Genomic DNA, 16005 nt, shown 5'->3' on the forward strand with positions numbered 1-16005 from the left:
ACTCTTACCATTCTTTACCAGTAAAACCAACAAAAGGATTGATCACATGACTTTAGAAGAAGTCTTTAGATATATTAAACAAGTGCTAATAGAGTTACTAAGTTACAGATAACTTAGAGTAGTTAGCAATTACCACTTTGTAACTCGTTGTGGCTTCTAATTTATAAAAATATATATATATATATATATATCAACTGCATAATTATGAAGAGCTTGACACGATAAAATTAACTAATTGGGTTATTGATTTAAAATGTATTTTAGTTCCACACTAGTCTACTGTATTTCTTGGCTACATAGTTGCGCGTTTGGTCTGTTGACTCTTCAGAGCATTTCGAAAATTTCTTTCATCGAAGGACGGTCATTTGGGGTCATTTGGACGCACCACATTGCTTTCAAAACTAATTTCCTCGCAATTCCGTTTTCTTGGTTGAACTTTCCTCTTTGTGTTGTTGATAACATTTATGATTGATAATTTCACAGGAAGATTTTAAGTGAAGGAGAGAGATTCCTTCAGAAAGTGATCCTTTTATGATTATTGATGCCTGGGTCCATGATTGATGATTAGTTGACTTGGAAAGTTTTTTTTTTTTTTTGATTGTTGACTTGGAAACCCATTTGTTGCCTGCATACTTTTCTTGTTGGGCTTCGTATAGTCTTTGTGTTGTTATTGCTGTGTAAGAAAATTAAAATAACATTTGCACAGTAAAATGAAACTTCCAACAGAAATTTGGATACAACATTTTACAAATGGTCCCAATCTAAGCCATTGAGAATTCGGAGGGAGCTAAACTACCTTCAAAAATGTTTCAGGAAATCCTGAGACAGGAAATGCAGGCAAGGAAGACTAAAACTACCAAAATCTGCATATTAATGACCACTGAGTAATTCATTAAGTGTGAAGATACTAAAATCCGCATGTCTGGTTTTGACTGCAGTCTTGTGACTTTGTACTTGGATGGTTTAGTTCATGAACAGCAGCATGTGGTCCTGAAGAGACGAAGACTCCGGGGGTGGACTTCACCAATTGGCATTTTATAGTCAATTACATACTTTAATTAGCTGCTGATCATGAACTAATTAGTATGTTGAAAAAGATGACTGCTAGTAGCTCGATGCATTCTTAAGGACTCATTTCGCTTCCGTGTTATAGAGAGAGAGAGAGAGAGTATTATAGCAATTTTGCAAATCATGTTTAGATCTACTTGCTGGTTAATTCGTCCGTCCTTGATTTGTATTCTGCAGTTAAAAAAAAAAAAAGGCTCACATGACATACAAAGCTATCAATCTGCAATAAGATAGCCAATTTATGATATCAACAGGTAATAAAATCTGACAAAGAGCCGTTGATTTCCAATGGTGGCCTGTCAATTTCAAATGCAAGTGGACGATGATTTAGAAACCAGGAACTAGAAAGTTTGCAGCTGAAGATATGGGATCACAATTACAATCAACATTGATTTCAACGGTAGGACGATCCCTTGTTTGGCACAAACTAGAGGTTCTACAAAGAAAAGTGAAATATGAGAAAACGCAGATTGAGAAAACCACACCTTTTCGTGTCCTGAAGAAAAACCTAAAACTGCATATCGCACTCTCCAGAATCAACTCCAGTAAAATTTTACACAGCTTACAATCAGGCAGCATATGGTTCACTTCACTACATAAGCAATCACTACTGCCAGCCATATGAAAGAACAAACGTGAAATTTCTAATGCCAGAACACACTCTTAAAGGTAGCTAAAGCTCATGGGATAATATACTACATTGGCAGTCCTCCAAAAGAATGTGCTCTGTTCAATCTTGCTCTGTATGCACTTAAGCATCAACTACAAGAAGCACAGCCGGTATGGTTTTTCACATGAAGTACAACAAAATCACTGTACACAATAAAGTGTCAGCTCAATTCAGACAAACACTAGAACATAGTAATTCTTATTTTCTTCTATTTTTATAAACATTTACATACCTATTCCATTTCTCTTTGTGCCTACCCCACTACATAATCTCAGCTACTTCTACCCAAAAAGTTCCACTTAATCTTTTCTGATAGTAAAGTGCCATTCTCCATTTTGTGTTCTTTCCCTGCACGTTAAACTGATAGGTTGGCTAAAAATTTGAACGCTGGTTTGCCTATTTTTTGTACTAGATTTGAAGTGCTTAAACAACCATTGGAGTTTTGTCACTAAAGAATTGTAAATCTTATTCAAATTTCTAAGGATGTCCTTTTGATCCTAGAAATACAAAAATTGTTGATTTACCTACCTCAAACAACGACTTCTCAAGACTAATACGGCAGCTCCTACTATTGCATATCTTTCAGCAGGTTATGCTAGTAATTGACTACTATATCAAACTAACAATTTGACTACTAACAGCAACAGTATTGGAAAGGATCGATCTTACGAATTTGGAGGAAATATTTAGATATGCTGCTCGCTGTTTTAGATAACATAATTAGTTTGAGAAAAAAAAATGTGTTGGAGCTCAATTGTAGAAATTATTAAGTTAAACTCAATTGTAGATTGATGCTGGTATTACTATTATATATGAAGCATATATCAAGGTGCTACCCTTCAGTTTAGTGATACCAAACTGATATTTCAGTTTGCCATGTTATCTGGTACTAGGTGGCATATTGAGAGTTTGAAAGACAAATCCACTAGACAAAGATTTCACTGAAAGCACGAGTTCTACTTAGTCATCCATCTGCTCTATTTCTAAAGCAACAGAGCTACATAGGGGCACCGTTGACGCGTCAGAAGAACTACTATCGCTGCTTCTTTGCATGGATATGGGTGAATCTGGAGGGTAAAACGACGGTTTAGGAGGCAACTTTAGGTCACTAGCATCACCTTCAAACATTTCTAAGACTTCTCTCATTGAAGGACGATCCTCAGGTGTCATCTGTATGCACCACAAGGCAATCAAAATCAATTTTCTTGTAACTGTCTTTTCTTCTTCAGTTGCACGATCTCCGATTTCCATTTCCTCCGCCTGATCGAATTTGTCATAGATCCATGAAGGGAAGTATATTTGACTTGAATGCTTGGCATGTGCATCCACATTTCTCCTCCTTCCCGCCATCTCCATTAGTAACATTCCATAGCTGTAAACGTCTGTCTTGTTTGAGACTCTTCCAATCTTTTTATAGAACAACTCCGGGGCCATGTTGTTGGGTGTCAAACCAGCAAAAATAAAATTCCTACTCTTAAGTCACGAATTAAGTCCACTATGGTACTGGAGCAGGGACTTAGGCTGTGCAATGGGTTACTAGCTTCACCCTGGTGCCAGAGTTTGCTTGATCCGATATACCAAAGTATATTAATTACGTGAAAGACAAAATTCGAATATAGCAGCGAGCAGGGTCGAATCCACAGGGACTTGGGAATTTATTTTGAATGAATGTAACATTTAATAAAAATGGGGGGAGTTGATATGGAACTGTCTAATTTAATTGCTCAAATTAAAAATATAAAGTAAATTGACGGAAGGAAAATCTCTAGTCAAAGGTATAATCTCCACTTATGGTTCGAATCACTGATCACAGATGCAGAGATAAAATCTTTCATTTACAAATAAACTGGTTATGGTTGTCAACAAGCTCTGACAACCTGCCTAACCTTCCTGATTCGATAACCACAACAAGCTCTGTAGTTATTGCCCTAGCCAATTAAGCAGTCCTAAACATGCTCTTAGGATTTAACCTATTGACAGCATTAATCATTAGACTGGCCACCAATTATAACCAACAAACACACACGCTCGGTTTATTTAGGCTATATCATATATTTCCGCAACAACGACTCAAAAGTTTCTACTACAATTGAATCATATCACTTGCCACATGCACTAAAATTACCCAACAATTACGGATTGAGCACTCTTAGATGGCTGTTAATTACTCACACAATTAAACAGTGATCAAGTATTTAATTGCAAGAAATAATCATATGCATAAGTGAACAGGAAATATATAAATACTTGCAAATTAAAGAACGTAGGGAAATCAATTCGATCTCACAGTTTTGTCGAACCAAAGCTTCGATTTAACCTCTGACTAGATGAAGAAATTAGCCACTCCTCATAGTTGAATTGCAGCCAAAAGTACTGGATTGCAAAGGCATTGCGTTTATACTAGAAAGCAAGGAATAAAAGATGTTTTTCCCGTTGGGGAATATTGTCGAACACCTGGCGTGTGTCAGAGGCCAGTCCAGAGAAAGGAAACTAGAACTAAACTAAAAAGCTAAACTAGAGGTCCCCCCTTTTTGCTTCCGTACGTCCTCTCCTTAAAAAGCCAAAAGTAAGATGACTTAAAGCTCTCTCCGGTGGTCCCCACACATGTGGACAAAGTCTCCAAAATTACTTCTTCTTCCAAGTCTCTCTACGTTCCTTTCTTTTAAGAGCCCAAATGACTTATAGCTTTGTGGTCCCCACCAATCCAAGGCCTAAGGATTGAAGCCCTTAGAAGTCTCCATATTCTCCATAAAGTCCCTCATTTTTGGTAGTTTTCTGCTTCATTCCTGAAATTAAGTCCCGATACCAAATATGAGTAAATATCAGCAATTAACACAATATTTGTCAGGGATAGAAGGGAAAATTAATAATAAAAATACCAACAATTAACACCCTATCAATTCCCCCCACACCTAAACCATGTTTGTCCTCAAGCATGAGAACAAGAAACAAACACCAATATTTGATAGTGGCTATTGCTCTATCCAACAAATTGCCAAGATACCAAGAAAAATAATATTCAAGCATCAATGGTCAAGTCCAAGAAACATCACTCCGGTTAGCTTCTAAACCACAAATGCCTCTAATTCCAGGTTAACTAATCTAAGAAAAAGGAATGACACACAACAGTTATCAGCAAATGGTCCAACTATTAACCAAAATCTCAACATTAAATCCATAATTCGGCAAGCTGACTTTTATTACACACTAACACAACCTTCACTTTTTTTCACATTTTTTCTACTTTTCTCTCTTTTTTTTTTCTTTCAATAGTAACAAAAGACTTAGTCGCTAGCCATTTGAGCCTTTTGACGCGAACTCCAACATTGGCCAGATGAAGGAGCCCGGTTACTCAGCTTCTATCGCCACGTGACCACGTACTCATAGAAGTTACTACCTTTTGACGCGAGAATCAACACTTTTAGGTGCAGATCCCCGGTTACTCAGTAGTAACTAATAGCGGAGTACAGTCAAGTTTATTCATAGTTAAAAATCACAAAAACTCAATATAACACAAAAACCAAAAGAAAACTTGCATCAGCTAACCTCATTTTCAAACATGGAGAACTAAAGTTAATAACCGGACCAATTCACACGAAAATGCCAATAATCATTCCCTATGCCTAGGAAAGTTAACCAAAAATTATAAGAGTAAAACAATCATTGATATTCACCAAAGAGATGTTTTTGGATTCAACCACATTAACTTGGTACCCTTTTATTATTAAAACTTGGCAATAGCAGAAATAGAGGCAACAATCCAACATCAAACTTGGCATCACATACGAGCTAATCACTAAAAAGAAGAAAAAGAAAATGAATGAAAGACACTAGCACCATAACTGCTCCCCCCACACCTAAATCCTACATTGTCCTCAATGTGACAAATAAAAAGCAAAAGTGAAGCAAAAGTGAGAGGGAAAGCAACCACACTTCCCTGAAATCGGGGCATAGTGAAGGGCGAGGTGGAAACGGAGGTGCAAAGCCTGTAAGAAACAGAAACTGCGCCAAATCCTGTGCCATGCGGGCGACATTGGCATCGACGTTGACCATGCGAGCCTCCAAAGTCTGAACCTGGAAAACTAAGAAGAGAGGAAGAAATGAGCTGAAATCGCGTTTCTGAAGCCTTTGTTGGGACACATAAAACGCGATTGAAAACGCGCCTTCAACTCGCGTTTTATAAGTCGCGTTTCCTTCACAAATCTTGCAGGAATGAAAACGCGATTGAAAACGCGCCTTAAACTCGTGTTTTCGTAAGTCGCGTTTTCTGCACGAATCTTGCAGGAATGAAAACGCGATTGCAACTCGCGTTTTTTCAACCCGCGTTTCCTTCACAAATCTTACAGGAATGCAAACGCGACTGAAAACGCGCCTTCAACTCGCGTTTTCTAAGTCGCGTTTTATGCACAAATCTTGCAGGAATGAAAACGCGATTAAAAACGCGCCTTCAACTCGCGTTTTCTAGTCGCGTATCACGGTGGCTTTCGGACGATTCTGATTGTGAGCTTCCTGCACGTCATCACGCGGGCACGTCAAAACTGAAGGGCACCTATAAATCGGCAAAAACGAAAACTGAAACCCAAAATTAGTCGAATTCAAGGAGAACACCTCTAAACTACCACACGGAATTGAACAAACAATTAAAATGAACAATTGGGTTGCCTCCCAAAAGCGCCTTTCTTTAAAGTCTTTGGCTAGACAAAATAATGCTTCAATCAGAGAGTTCAGGCACTGCAAGGGTCACCTCCTCAACATTATTAACTTGAAATCCTTCATAAAAAGGTTTGAGACGATGACCATTAACCTTAAAAATCTTGTCAGTGTGAAGACTTTGAATTTCTACTGCACCATGAGGAAACACATTAGTCACAATAAAAGGTCCAATCCAACGAGAACGCAATTTACCAGGAAAAAGTTTAAGTCTAGAGTGAAAAAGAAGTACTTTTTGACCAATACAAAAAAATTTCCTTGAAATTGCTTTATCATGAAATGCTTTTGTCTTCTCCTTATAAATGCAAGAACTCTCATATGCATCATTTCGGATTTCCTCCAACTCTTGCAATTGCAACTTCCTGTGTTCTCCAGATTCATCCATCCGCATATTATAATTTTTAACTGCCCAATATACCCTATGTTCCAATTCCACAGGTAGATGACAAGGTTTGCCAAAAATTAATCGGTAAGGAGACATACCTATGGGGGTCTTAAAAGCTGTACGGTAAGCCCAAAGTGCATCATCTAAGCGCAAACTCCAATCCTTTCTATTGGGATTCACCGTCTTTTCAAGTATCGACTTGATTTCTTTATTGGAGATTTCTGCTTGACCACTAGTCTGCGGATGATAGGACGTAGAAACCCGGTGAGTGACGCCATATTTCTTCAACAATGCTTCCATTACTCGATTGCAGAAGTGTGTCCCTCGGTCACTGATAATTGCTCTTGGCGTGCCATACCTGACAAAAATATGAGATTTAATAAAATCAACTACAACCTTAGCATTGTCAGTCCTAGTTGCCTTAGCCTCTATCCACTTTGAGACATAATCAACTGCAAGTAATATATACATATTACCAAAAGAGGAAGGAAATGGACCCATAAAATCTATACCCCATATATCGAAAATTTCACAAACCAGTATAGGAGTAAGAGGCATTTGATCTCTATGGCTTAAATTACCTGTCTTTTGACAATTTGCACATGATTTACAAAATAAGTATGCATCACTAAACAAAGTTGGCCAAAATAAACCACACTCTAAAACCTTTCTTGCAGTTCGCTTAGGGCCAAAATGTCCACCACACGCATATGAGTGACAAAAAGATAAAATTGATGGAACCTCTTCTTTAGACACACACCTGCGAATAATTTGATCAGAACAATATTTCCACAAGTATGGTTCATCCCACACATAATATTTAACATCACTTTTAATTTTTTCCTTTTGAGCTCTAGACAAATCATTAGGTAGCGTTCTAGTAACCAGATAATTCACTAAATCAGCATACCAGGGAGTTATCTTTTGAACTACAAAAAGATGCTCATCTGGAAAATTATCCTTCAAGGGAGCAGGTCCTTCACTATTGATCAAACGACTGAGATGATCAGCAACCATATTTTCGGCACCCCTTTTGTCTTTAATTTCCAAATTAAATTCTTGGAGTAGGAGAATCCACCTTATAAGTCGTGGTTTGACCTCTTTCTTGTTGAGCAAATATTTCAAAGCTGCATGGTCAGAATAAATAATGACTTTAGTGCCAAGTAAATAAGAACGAAATTTTTCTAAAGCAAAAACAATAGCTAAAAGCTCCTTTTCCGTAGTCGAATAATTGCACTGGGCACCATCCAAGGTCCTCGAGGCATAATAAATGACATAAGAAGCTCTGCCCTCCTTCTGGCCAAGTACTGCACCAACAGCAAAATTGCTGGCATCACACATTATCTCGAAAGGAAGACTCCAGTTTGGTGGTCGAACCACTGGTGCTGAAGTCAATGATCCCTTGAGCGTGTCAAATGCACTCTTGCAATTATCATCAAAATGAAATACCACATCCTTTTGAAGTAATTTGCATAGAGGATGGGATATCTTTGAAAAATCTTTGATGAAACGCCTATAAAAACCTGCATGGCCAAGAAAAGAGCGAACTTCCCGCACACTTGCAGGGTAAGGTAAACATTTGATAATTTCTACCTTAGCCTTATCTACCTCAATTCCTTTTGCAGATACCACATGGCCTAAAATTATGCCTTGGTCCACCATAAAATGGCATTTCTCATAATTTAAAACAAGATTAGTCTCAATGCACCTTTTAAGAATTTTTGTGAGGATAGTTAAATATTCATCAAAAGAATTACCATAGACAGTAAAATCATCCATAAACACTTCTATGATATTCTCCACATAATCAGAAAATATACTAACCATACACCTTTGGAATGTAGCAGGCGCATTACAAAGACCAAAAGGCATTCGTCTATAGGCAAATGTACCAAAAGGGCAAGTAAATGTGGTTTTCTCTTGATCTTCAGGCGCCACTGGAATTTGTAGAAAACCTGAAAAACCATCAAGACAGCAATAATGAGATTTTCCTGCCAACCTTTCCAACATCTGATCAATAAAAGGCAATGGAAAATGATCTTTACGAGTTAATGCATTTAATTTTCTAAAATCGGTACAAACTCTCCACCCATTTTGAACTCGAGTGGGCACTAACTCACCTTTAGGATTTTCAATAACAGTAATTCCTGTTTTTTTAGGAACTACTTGAACAGGACTTACCCACTTACTATCCGAAATGGGATAGATTATACCTGTGTCAAGAAGTTTTAAAACTTCTTTCTTCACTATCTCCATCATTGGTGGGTTCAATCTCCGTTGAGCCTCTCTCGAAGGCTTAGCACCATCTTCTAACAAGATGCGATGCATGCAAGTGGCTGGACTTAATCCTTTTATGTCAGCCACTGTCCATCCTATTGCCTCCTTGTGGTCCTTCAACACCCGAATTAGTTTTTCTTCCTCTAAAGCAGTCAATTTACTGGAAATTATTACTGGGAGTGTATCTCCATCTCCCAAGAATGCATACTTTAAATTATCCGGTAACTGCTTTAATTCCACCTTCGGGGCTTGCACAATAGATGGCAAAAGCTGTGAATGAGACAGAGGTAATTCCAAGTAAGACACATTGGAAAATTCTGGACAAAGAGAATTCAATTCAAAAATAACTTCCTGCAATTCAAAAGGAAAAACAAACTTCCCTTTTATCTTTTGCAAATTTTCCTGACAGAGACCAGTAGAAATAGCAACCTTCAACGCATCGTCATTATTAAATTCAAAATTTTGCTGCGCCAAAGAATCAATTACATCTATAACAAAAATTGAATGAGATTCACCAGGATATTTCATGGCATCATAAATATTAAATTTAATAACATCACCATCAAATTCCATAGTCAATGTGCCAGTGAAAACATCAATTTTTGTTCTAGCAGTTTTCAAAAATGGTCTCCCTAACAGTATTGGAGATGAATTAGAATTATCATCCTCCATATCAAGCACATAAAAATCTGCAGGAAAAATCAAATTATCAATTTGCACTAAAATATCCTCCAAAACTCCATCAGGATAGGCATTTGATCGATCAGCCAGTTGAATTATTACGCCCGTCTCTTTTAAAGGCCCAATGTTCATCAAATTATAAATAGAACGAGGCATAACATTTATCGAAGCACCCAAATCCAACATAGCTTTTTCAATTTTAATATTACCTATTTTGCAAGGGACAGTAAACATACCTGGGTCCTTGCATTTAGGAGGCAATTTTTTCTGCAAAACTGCCGAAACATTTTCTCCCATATGCACTTTCTCGTTTCCTTGCAACTTTTTCTTACCAGTGCATAACTCCTTCAAAAATTTAGCATATCTAGGAATTTGCTTAATTGCATCTAAAAGAGGGATATTTACCTCAACTTTTCGAAAAGTGTCCAAAATCTCCTGTTCTTGCTCTTGCTTTTTGGACTTTGCCAGTCGACTAGGAAATGGAGGCGGAGGTGTAACCACTTGTGTTGATTTTTCTCCAAAATCTGGTTGTTCCAAGGCTCTAGGTTGAGACACATTCCCCTCTTTTTCGAGCTCTTCCTCGATTGCTTGTTCAGAAATTTTCTTGCTCGGCTCAGGCAACTCTTTGCCACTTCTTAATGTGATGGCATTAGCATTTTGCTTGGGGTTGACAATTGTCTGCGAAGGTAGCTTTCCAGATAATTGGGACTCCAATCTATTGACTGTGGAAGCTAACTGGCTCATTTGATTCTCCAAATTATGAATGCTAGTTTTCGTCTCCTGTTGAAATTGTTGAGTGTTAGTAGCCAAAGATTTTACAATATCCTCAAGTGACATACCTGATTTAGGAGCAGGTTGTTGCTGTGAAAGTTGAGGTCTAGGTTGATATTGTGACTGATGTGGAAATCCTGGTGGCCTTACTGCATAATTAAAATTAGGATGATCCCTCCATCCTGGATTATAGGTGTTTGCATAGGGATCATACCGTCTCTGAGGTGGTCCTGGAAATCCAACTGCATTAGCCTGCTCAGTCGAATCATCTTGGAGTGTGGGGCACATATCTGTTGGATGACTCGAACCATAGCAGATTCCACATGTTTTCAATTGCTGCATTTGTCCTATAGCTAACTTTTCAACCAAAGAAGTTAGACAATCTAATCTTTGCTCTATTGAAGAATTACTTACCTCATTGACTCTACGAGTCGTGTTATCCTGCCTGTCTCCAAATTGTTGAGCATTTGCAGCCATACTCGATATCAAATTTCTTGCCTCCGTGGGTGTTTTATTCACTAAGGAGCCCCCACTGGCAGCATCAATAATTCTTCTGTCAGTTTGGGACAGACCCTCATAAAAATACTGGATGAGGAGTTGGTCAGGAATTTGATGATGAGGACAACTAGCACATAGTTGCTTGAATCTTTCCCAATATTCATGTAGAGTCTCTCCATTGAATTGTCGAATTCCACAGATGTCTTTCCTAATGCTTGCAGCTCGGGATGCAGGAAAGAATTTTTCTAGAAAATGCTTCTTCATGTCTGTCCATGTGGATATTGACCCAGAGGGCAGATAATAGAGCCAATCCTTAGCTTTATCGGCTAAGGAAAATGGAAAGGCTCTTAATTTAATTTGCTCCTCTGTGACTCCCTGGGGTTTCATTGTCGAGCAAACCACATGGAATTCTTTGAGATGCTTGTGGGGATCTTCACCTGGTAAGCCATGAAAAGAAGGAAGTAAATGGATTAGTCCAGATTTTAACTCAAATGCAACCTCTAATGTAGGATAAGTAATGCATAGAGGCTGTTGATTTAAATCTGGTGCAGCCAATTCTCTCAATGTCCGTTCATTAGCCATGGTGCTATCTATCTCTTCCGTCTCACTAAATGAATCCACAAAATCTACTACTGAATTATGTCCAGTAGATGAGGAGGATGCCTCTGCTCGTTCTCTTGTTGCTTTTCTCAATGCACGAGCAGTCTTCTCTATCTCAGGATTATATTGCAGTTCACCTGTACGAGAAGATCTAGGCATAAACCAGTAACAATAAAAATAAAAATAAAAAAAATAAAAATAAACAAAGAAAATAAAATTCAAAGAAAATAAATTTATTTTGACACCAAGTCCCCGGCAACGGCGCCAAAATTTGTTGGGTGTCAAACCAGCAAAAATAAAATTCCTACTCTTAAGTCACGAATTAAGTCCACTATGGTACTGGAGCAGGGACTTAGGCTGTGCAATGGGTTACTAGGTTCACCCTGGTGCCAGAGTTTGCTTGATCCGATATACCAAAGTATATTAATTACGTGAAAGACAAAATTCGAATATAGCAGCGAGCAGGGTCGAATCCACAGGGACTTGGGAATTTATTTTGAATAAATGTAACATTAAATAAAAATGGGGGGAGTTGATATGGAACTGTCTAATTTAATTGCTCAAATTAAAAATATAAAGTAAATTGACGGAAGGAAAATCTCTAGTCAAAGGTATAATCTCCACTTATGGTTCGAATCACTGATCACAGATGCAGAGATAAAATCTTTCATTTACAAATAAACTGGTTATGGTTGTCAACAAGCTCTGACAACCTGCCTAACCTTCCTGATTCGATAACCACAACAAGCTCTGTAGTTATTGCCCTAGCCAATTAAGCAGTCCTAAACACGCTCTTAGGATTTAACCTATTGACAGCATTAATCATTAGACTGGCCACCAATTATAACCAACAAACACACACGCTCGGTTTATTTAGGCTATATCATATATTTCCGCAACAACGACTCAAAAGTTTCTACTACAATTGAATCATATCACTTGCCACATGCACTAAAATTACCCAACAATTACGGATTGAGCACTCTTAGATGGCTGTTAATTACTCACACAATTAAACAGTGATCAAGTATTTAATTGCAAGAAATAATCATATGCATAAGTGAACAGGAAATATATAAATACTTGCAAATTAAAGAACGTAGGGAAATCAATTCGATCTCACAGTTTTGTCGAACCAAAGCTTCGATTTAACCTCTGACTAGATGAAGAAATTAGCCACTCCTCATAGTTGAATTGCAGCCAAAAGTACTGGATTGCAAAGGCATTGCGTTTTTACTAGAAAGCAAGGAATAAAAGATGTTTTTCCCGTTGGGGAATATTGTCGAACACCTGGCGTGTGTCAGAGGCCAGTCCAGAGAAAGGAAACTAGAACTAAACTAAAAAGCTAAACTAGAGGTCCCCCCTTTTTGCTTCCGTACGTCCTCTCCTTAAAAAGCCAAAAGTAAGATGACTTAAAGCTCTCTCCGGTGGTCCCCACACATGTGGACAAAGTCTCCAAAATTACTTCTTCTTCCAAGTCTCTCTACGTTCCTTTCTTTTAAGAGCCCAAATGACTTATAGCTTTGTGGTCCCCACCAATCCAAGGCCTAAGGATTGAAGCCCTTAGAAGTCTCCATATTCTCCATAAAGTCCCTCCTTTTTGGTAGTTTTCTGCTTCATTCCTGAAATTAAGTCCCGATACCAAATATGAGTAAATATCAGCAATTAACACAATATTTGTCAGGGATAGAAGGGAAAATTAATAATAAAAATACCAACAATTAACACCCTATCACATGTAACCTAGAGTTCCCCTTGCAGCAGTAAGAGTTGCAATACTCTTTTGCATCGGGTAAAGTTTTGCAAGTCCAAAATCTGAAACTTTTGGAACAAAGTTGTCATCGAGTAAGACGTTATGCGGCTTAATATCAAAATGCAGAATTTGCATATCACACCCCTGATGCAAGTATTCAATGCCACGAGCAATCCCCTTTGCAATCTCACAAACTTGTTTCCAACTCAATGGAGAACCATTCTGACAATTTGAGAAAAGTAACTTGTCCAGAGAGCCATTTGGCATGTAATCATACACTAGAGCATGTTTTGAGGCAGTAACACAAAATCCCATTAACCGAACCACGTTCACATGGTGTATCCTTCCAATAGTTGCAACTTCATTGATGAACTCTTGTCCATTAGCTTTTGATTTGTTCTGCATCTTGACAGCAACTGCACTTCCACTGCGCAATTTGCCTTTGTAAACCAAACCATAGCCTCCTTCACCTAGTTTCTCCTCAAAATTTTTTGTCATTGTCTTTATTTCTTTGTATGAGTACCTAATGGGCATGAGGCTGTTGTTTCTTTGTAGGAAATCTTCTATTGTATCATACCTCGATAAATGCCTGCGATGACACCGATAAAGGAGGAAAGCAAACAAGAGGATAATGCCAATGACATGTTTTGCTGCAATAAGCAGAACTGAAATAGAAGAAGAGAACAATAAGACTTAGCTAAGATTGAACAATAAGACTAAGTTTTTGACATGTTTTTGCTCTGTTTGGATTGGTCATTTTTTAAAAACAAATTTTTCATATACAATATTACAATAATATATAAACAAAAATAACCTCAAAAATATCAAAAACAACTTCAAAAATACCAAAAACACAAAGAAAACAACCTCAAAAACAAAAAAAAAAAAACATCTTCAAAACACTAAAACATAAAAAACAACCTCAAAAAACACCAAAAACACAAAAAATAACCTAAAAAATAATCTCATCTACAATAAAAGTTTTTCACCTATATTGCTATAGTAAAATATTTCAAAAACACCCCCAAAATAGTCAATCCAGACAGAGAGTTTTCAACTATAAATCAGATGCCTTACCCGAAATTAAGCCACCAATATTAAAGTAATCTGCTTGTAAAAGAAAAGTTAAAGGATTATAATGGAAATACTGGAATAGAAAGAATCTGATTGATTAAAAAATGGTTTTTCTGTAAATCAAAGAAATAAAATTACTCACGTCGATTTGGGACATATGGGCCGAGGAGACTGTAGACATCTACCAATATGAGAGCTACATCGCCTACGTACAAAAGGCAACGTCAATGTCCAATTGGATGCTTGAAAATCAACTTTTATTAATTACAGCTATATATTTCACACTCATATGCGTACGTTTCAAATAACTACGACAATAAATTCAAAGTATGTTTGTTTTGCATGGTTTAAAGTAAGAATTCAATAATTCATATGTTGGGATCATAACACAAATAAGCTTTTTAAAAATCCAACTTTTACGACAATGAATTGGGTTCCTATATTTTTTTTCGTTTGCTAAAAAAGATTTCCAACAACAAATAAAGACAAAACAGCAGTAGGTTTCTGGTATTCTGATTCCCCAAAAAATAAAAACAAAAAAAAGAAAAAGAAAAAGAAAAAGCCACATCATCAGTATTATTGTACACATGAATTCTGTATTTTATTAGTTGCTATTGATTGTGGACATCAAATGTTGTAAGAAGTATAACAGTTTGTCTAAGTATATTTTATTAGTTGCTATTGATTGTGGACATGCAATTCGTTACATGAATGATGTATTGAATTTTTGCCAGGATCAAATAAAATTAAGAAATCTACTTGAAGCTGGAAAATGAAAGGGGCTTTACCCAGAGTTAACTCAACTCAAATTTCATACGGTTTGTCTAAGAGGTGCTTGCAGGGCACACGTTAAAATATATTTTAGGTGTTATATTTTTAAAAATATAAGATTAATTAGAGAAAGTAAATAAATAGAAGAGAGGGTAGGTAAGATTATATATAAAAAATATCTATATCTACATGTATTAGAGAACAGGTTTTCGACGAGGAGCCTCCACAGGCACGAGAAATCTAAATCCCTTTTTATTATAATTTTAGATTTATCTTAATTTAATAGTCCCTTCTCCTTATCCTTTCTCACTTTCCAATTTACATGACCCACTGTCCCACAAAATCAAAACTCCAAAATTTTAACTAACGAATAATAATCACCCCTACAAAATCACATCTACATATGCCAAATCACGTCTGACATTTACGAATTTAAGGAACTCACCATTATGAATTCCCACAATTCTACCTATCCTATTGCATAACGTATTTTACTCTCATAATCATTCATAAAACTAACAATCACTAACAAATTTTCATTTGTCATCCACACAAACCAAATACAGTGAGAAGAAAAAAAAAGTAAGACTACGTATCATATTCCTACCATGGACAAATCCCACCTATAAGGATTTCAACGATGCCTCAATTCCAAACTTGCAAAATTGCAAAGAAAAAAACAACTAATCACAAAACGAAACTTACACTGTAGTGATCCTACTAAAATATTTCCAAAGATTTAGCAAA

The 16005-nt window shown here is 37.0% G+C and overlaps 1 protein-coding gene across 1 annotated transcript; it reads right to left on the reverse strand.

The window, feature by feature from the left end:
• Positions 1 to 2551: 2551 nt before the first annotated feature.
• Positions 2552 to 14514, reverse strand: LOC113775201 (rust resistance kinase Lr10-like). The gene is made up of 3 exons (XM_027319972.1): positions 14491 to 14514; positions 13399 to 14078; positions 2552 to 3172 (listed from the first exon to the last, which is right to left on the reverse strand). The coding sequence occupies exons 2-3, from the start codon at positions 13945 to 13947 to the stop codon at positions 2699 to 2701; spliced, it is 1023 nt and encodes a 340-aa protein (XP_027175773.1). The 5' UTR covers positions 13948 to 14078; positions 14491 to 14514; the 3' UTR covers positions 2552 to 2698.
• Between the last annotated feature and the right edge of the window lie 1491 nt (positions 14515 to 16005).

The sequence above is a fragment of the Coffea eugenioides genome, chromosome 6 (assembly GCF_003713205.1).
Source record: "Coffea eugenioides isolate CCC68of chromosome 6, Ceug_1.0, whole genome shotgun sequence".
Taxonomy (NCBI): Eukaryota; Viridiplantae; Streptophyta; class Magnoliopsida; order Gentianales; family Rubiaceae; genus Coffea; species Coffea eugenioides.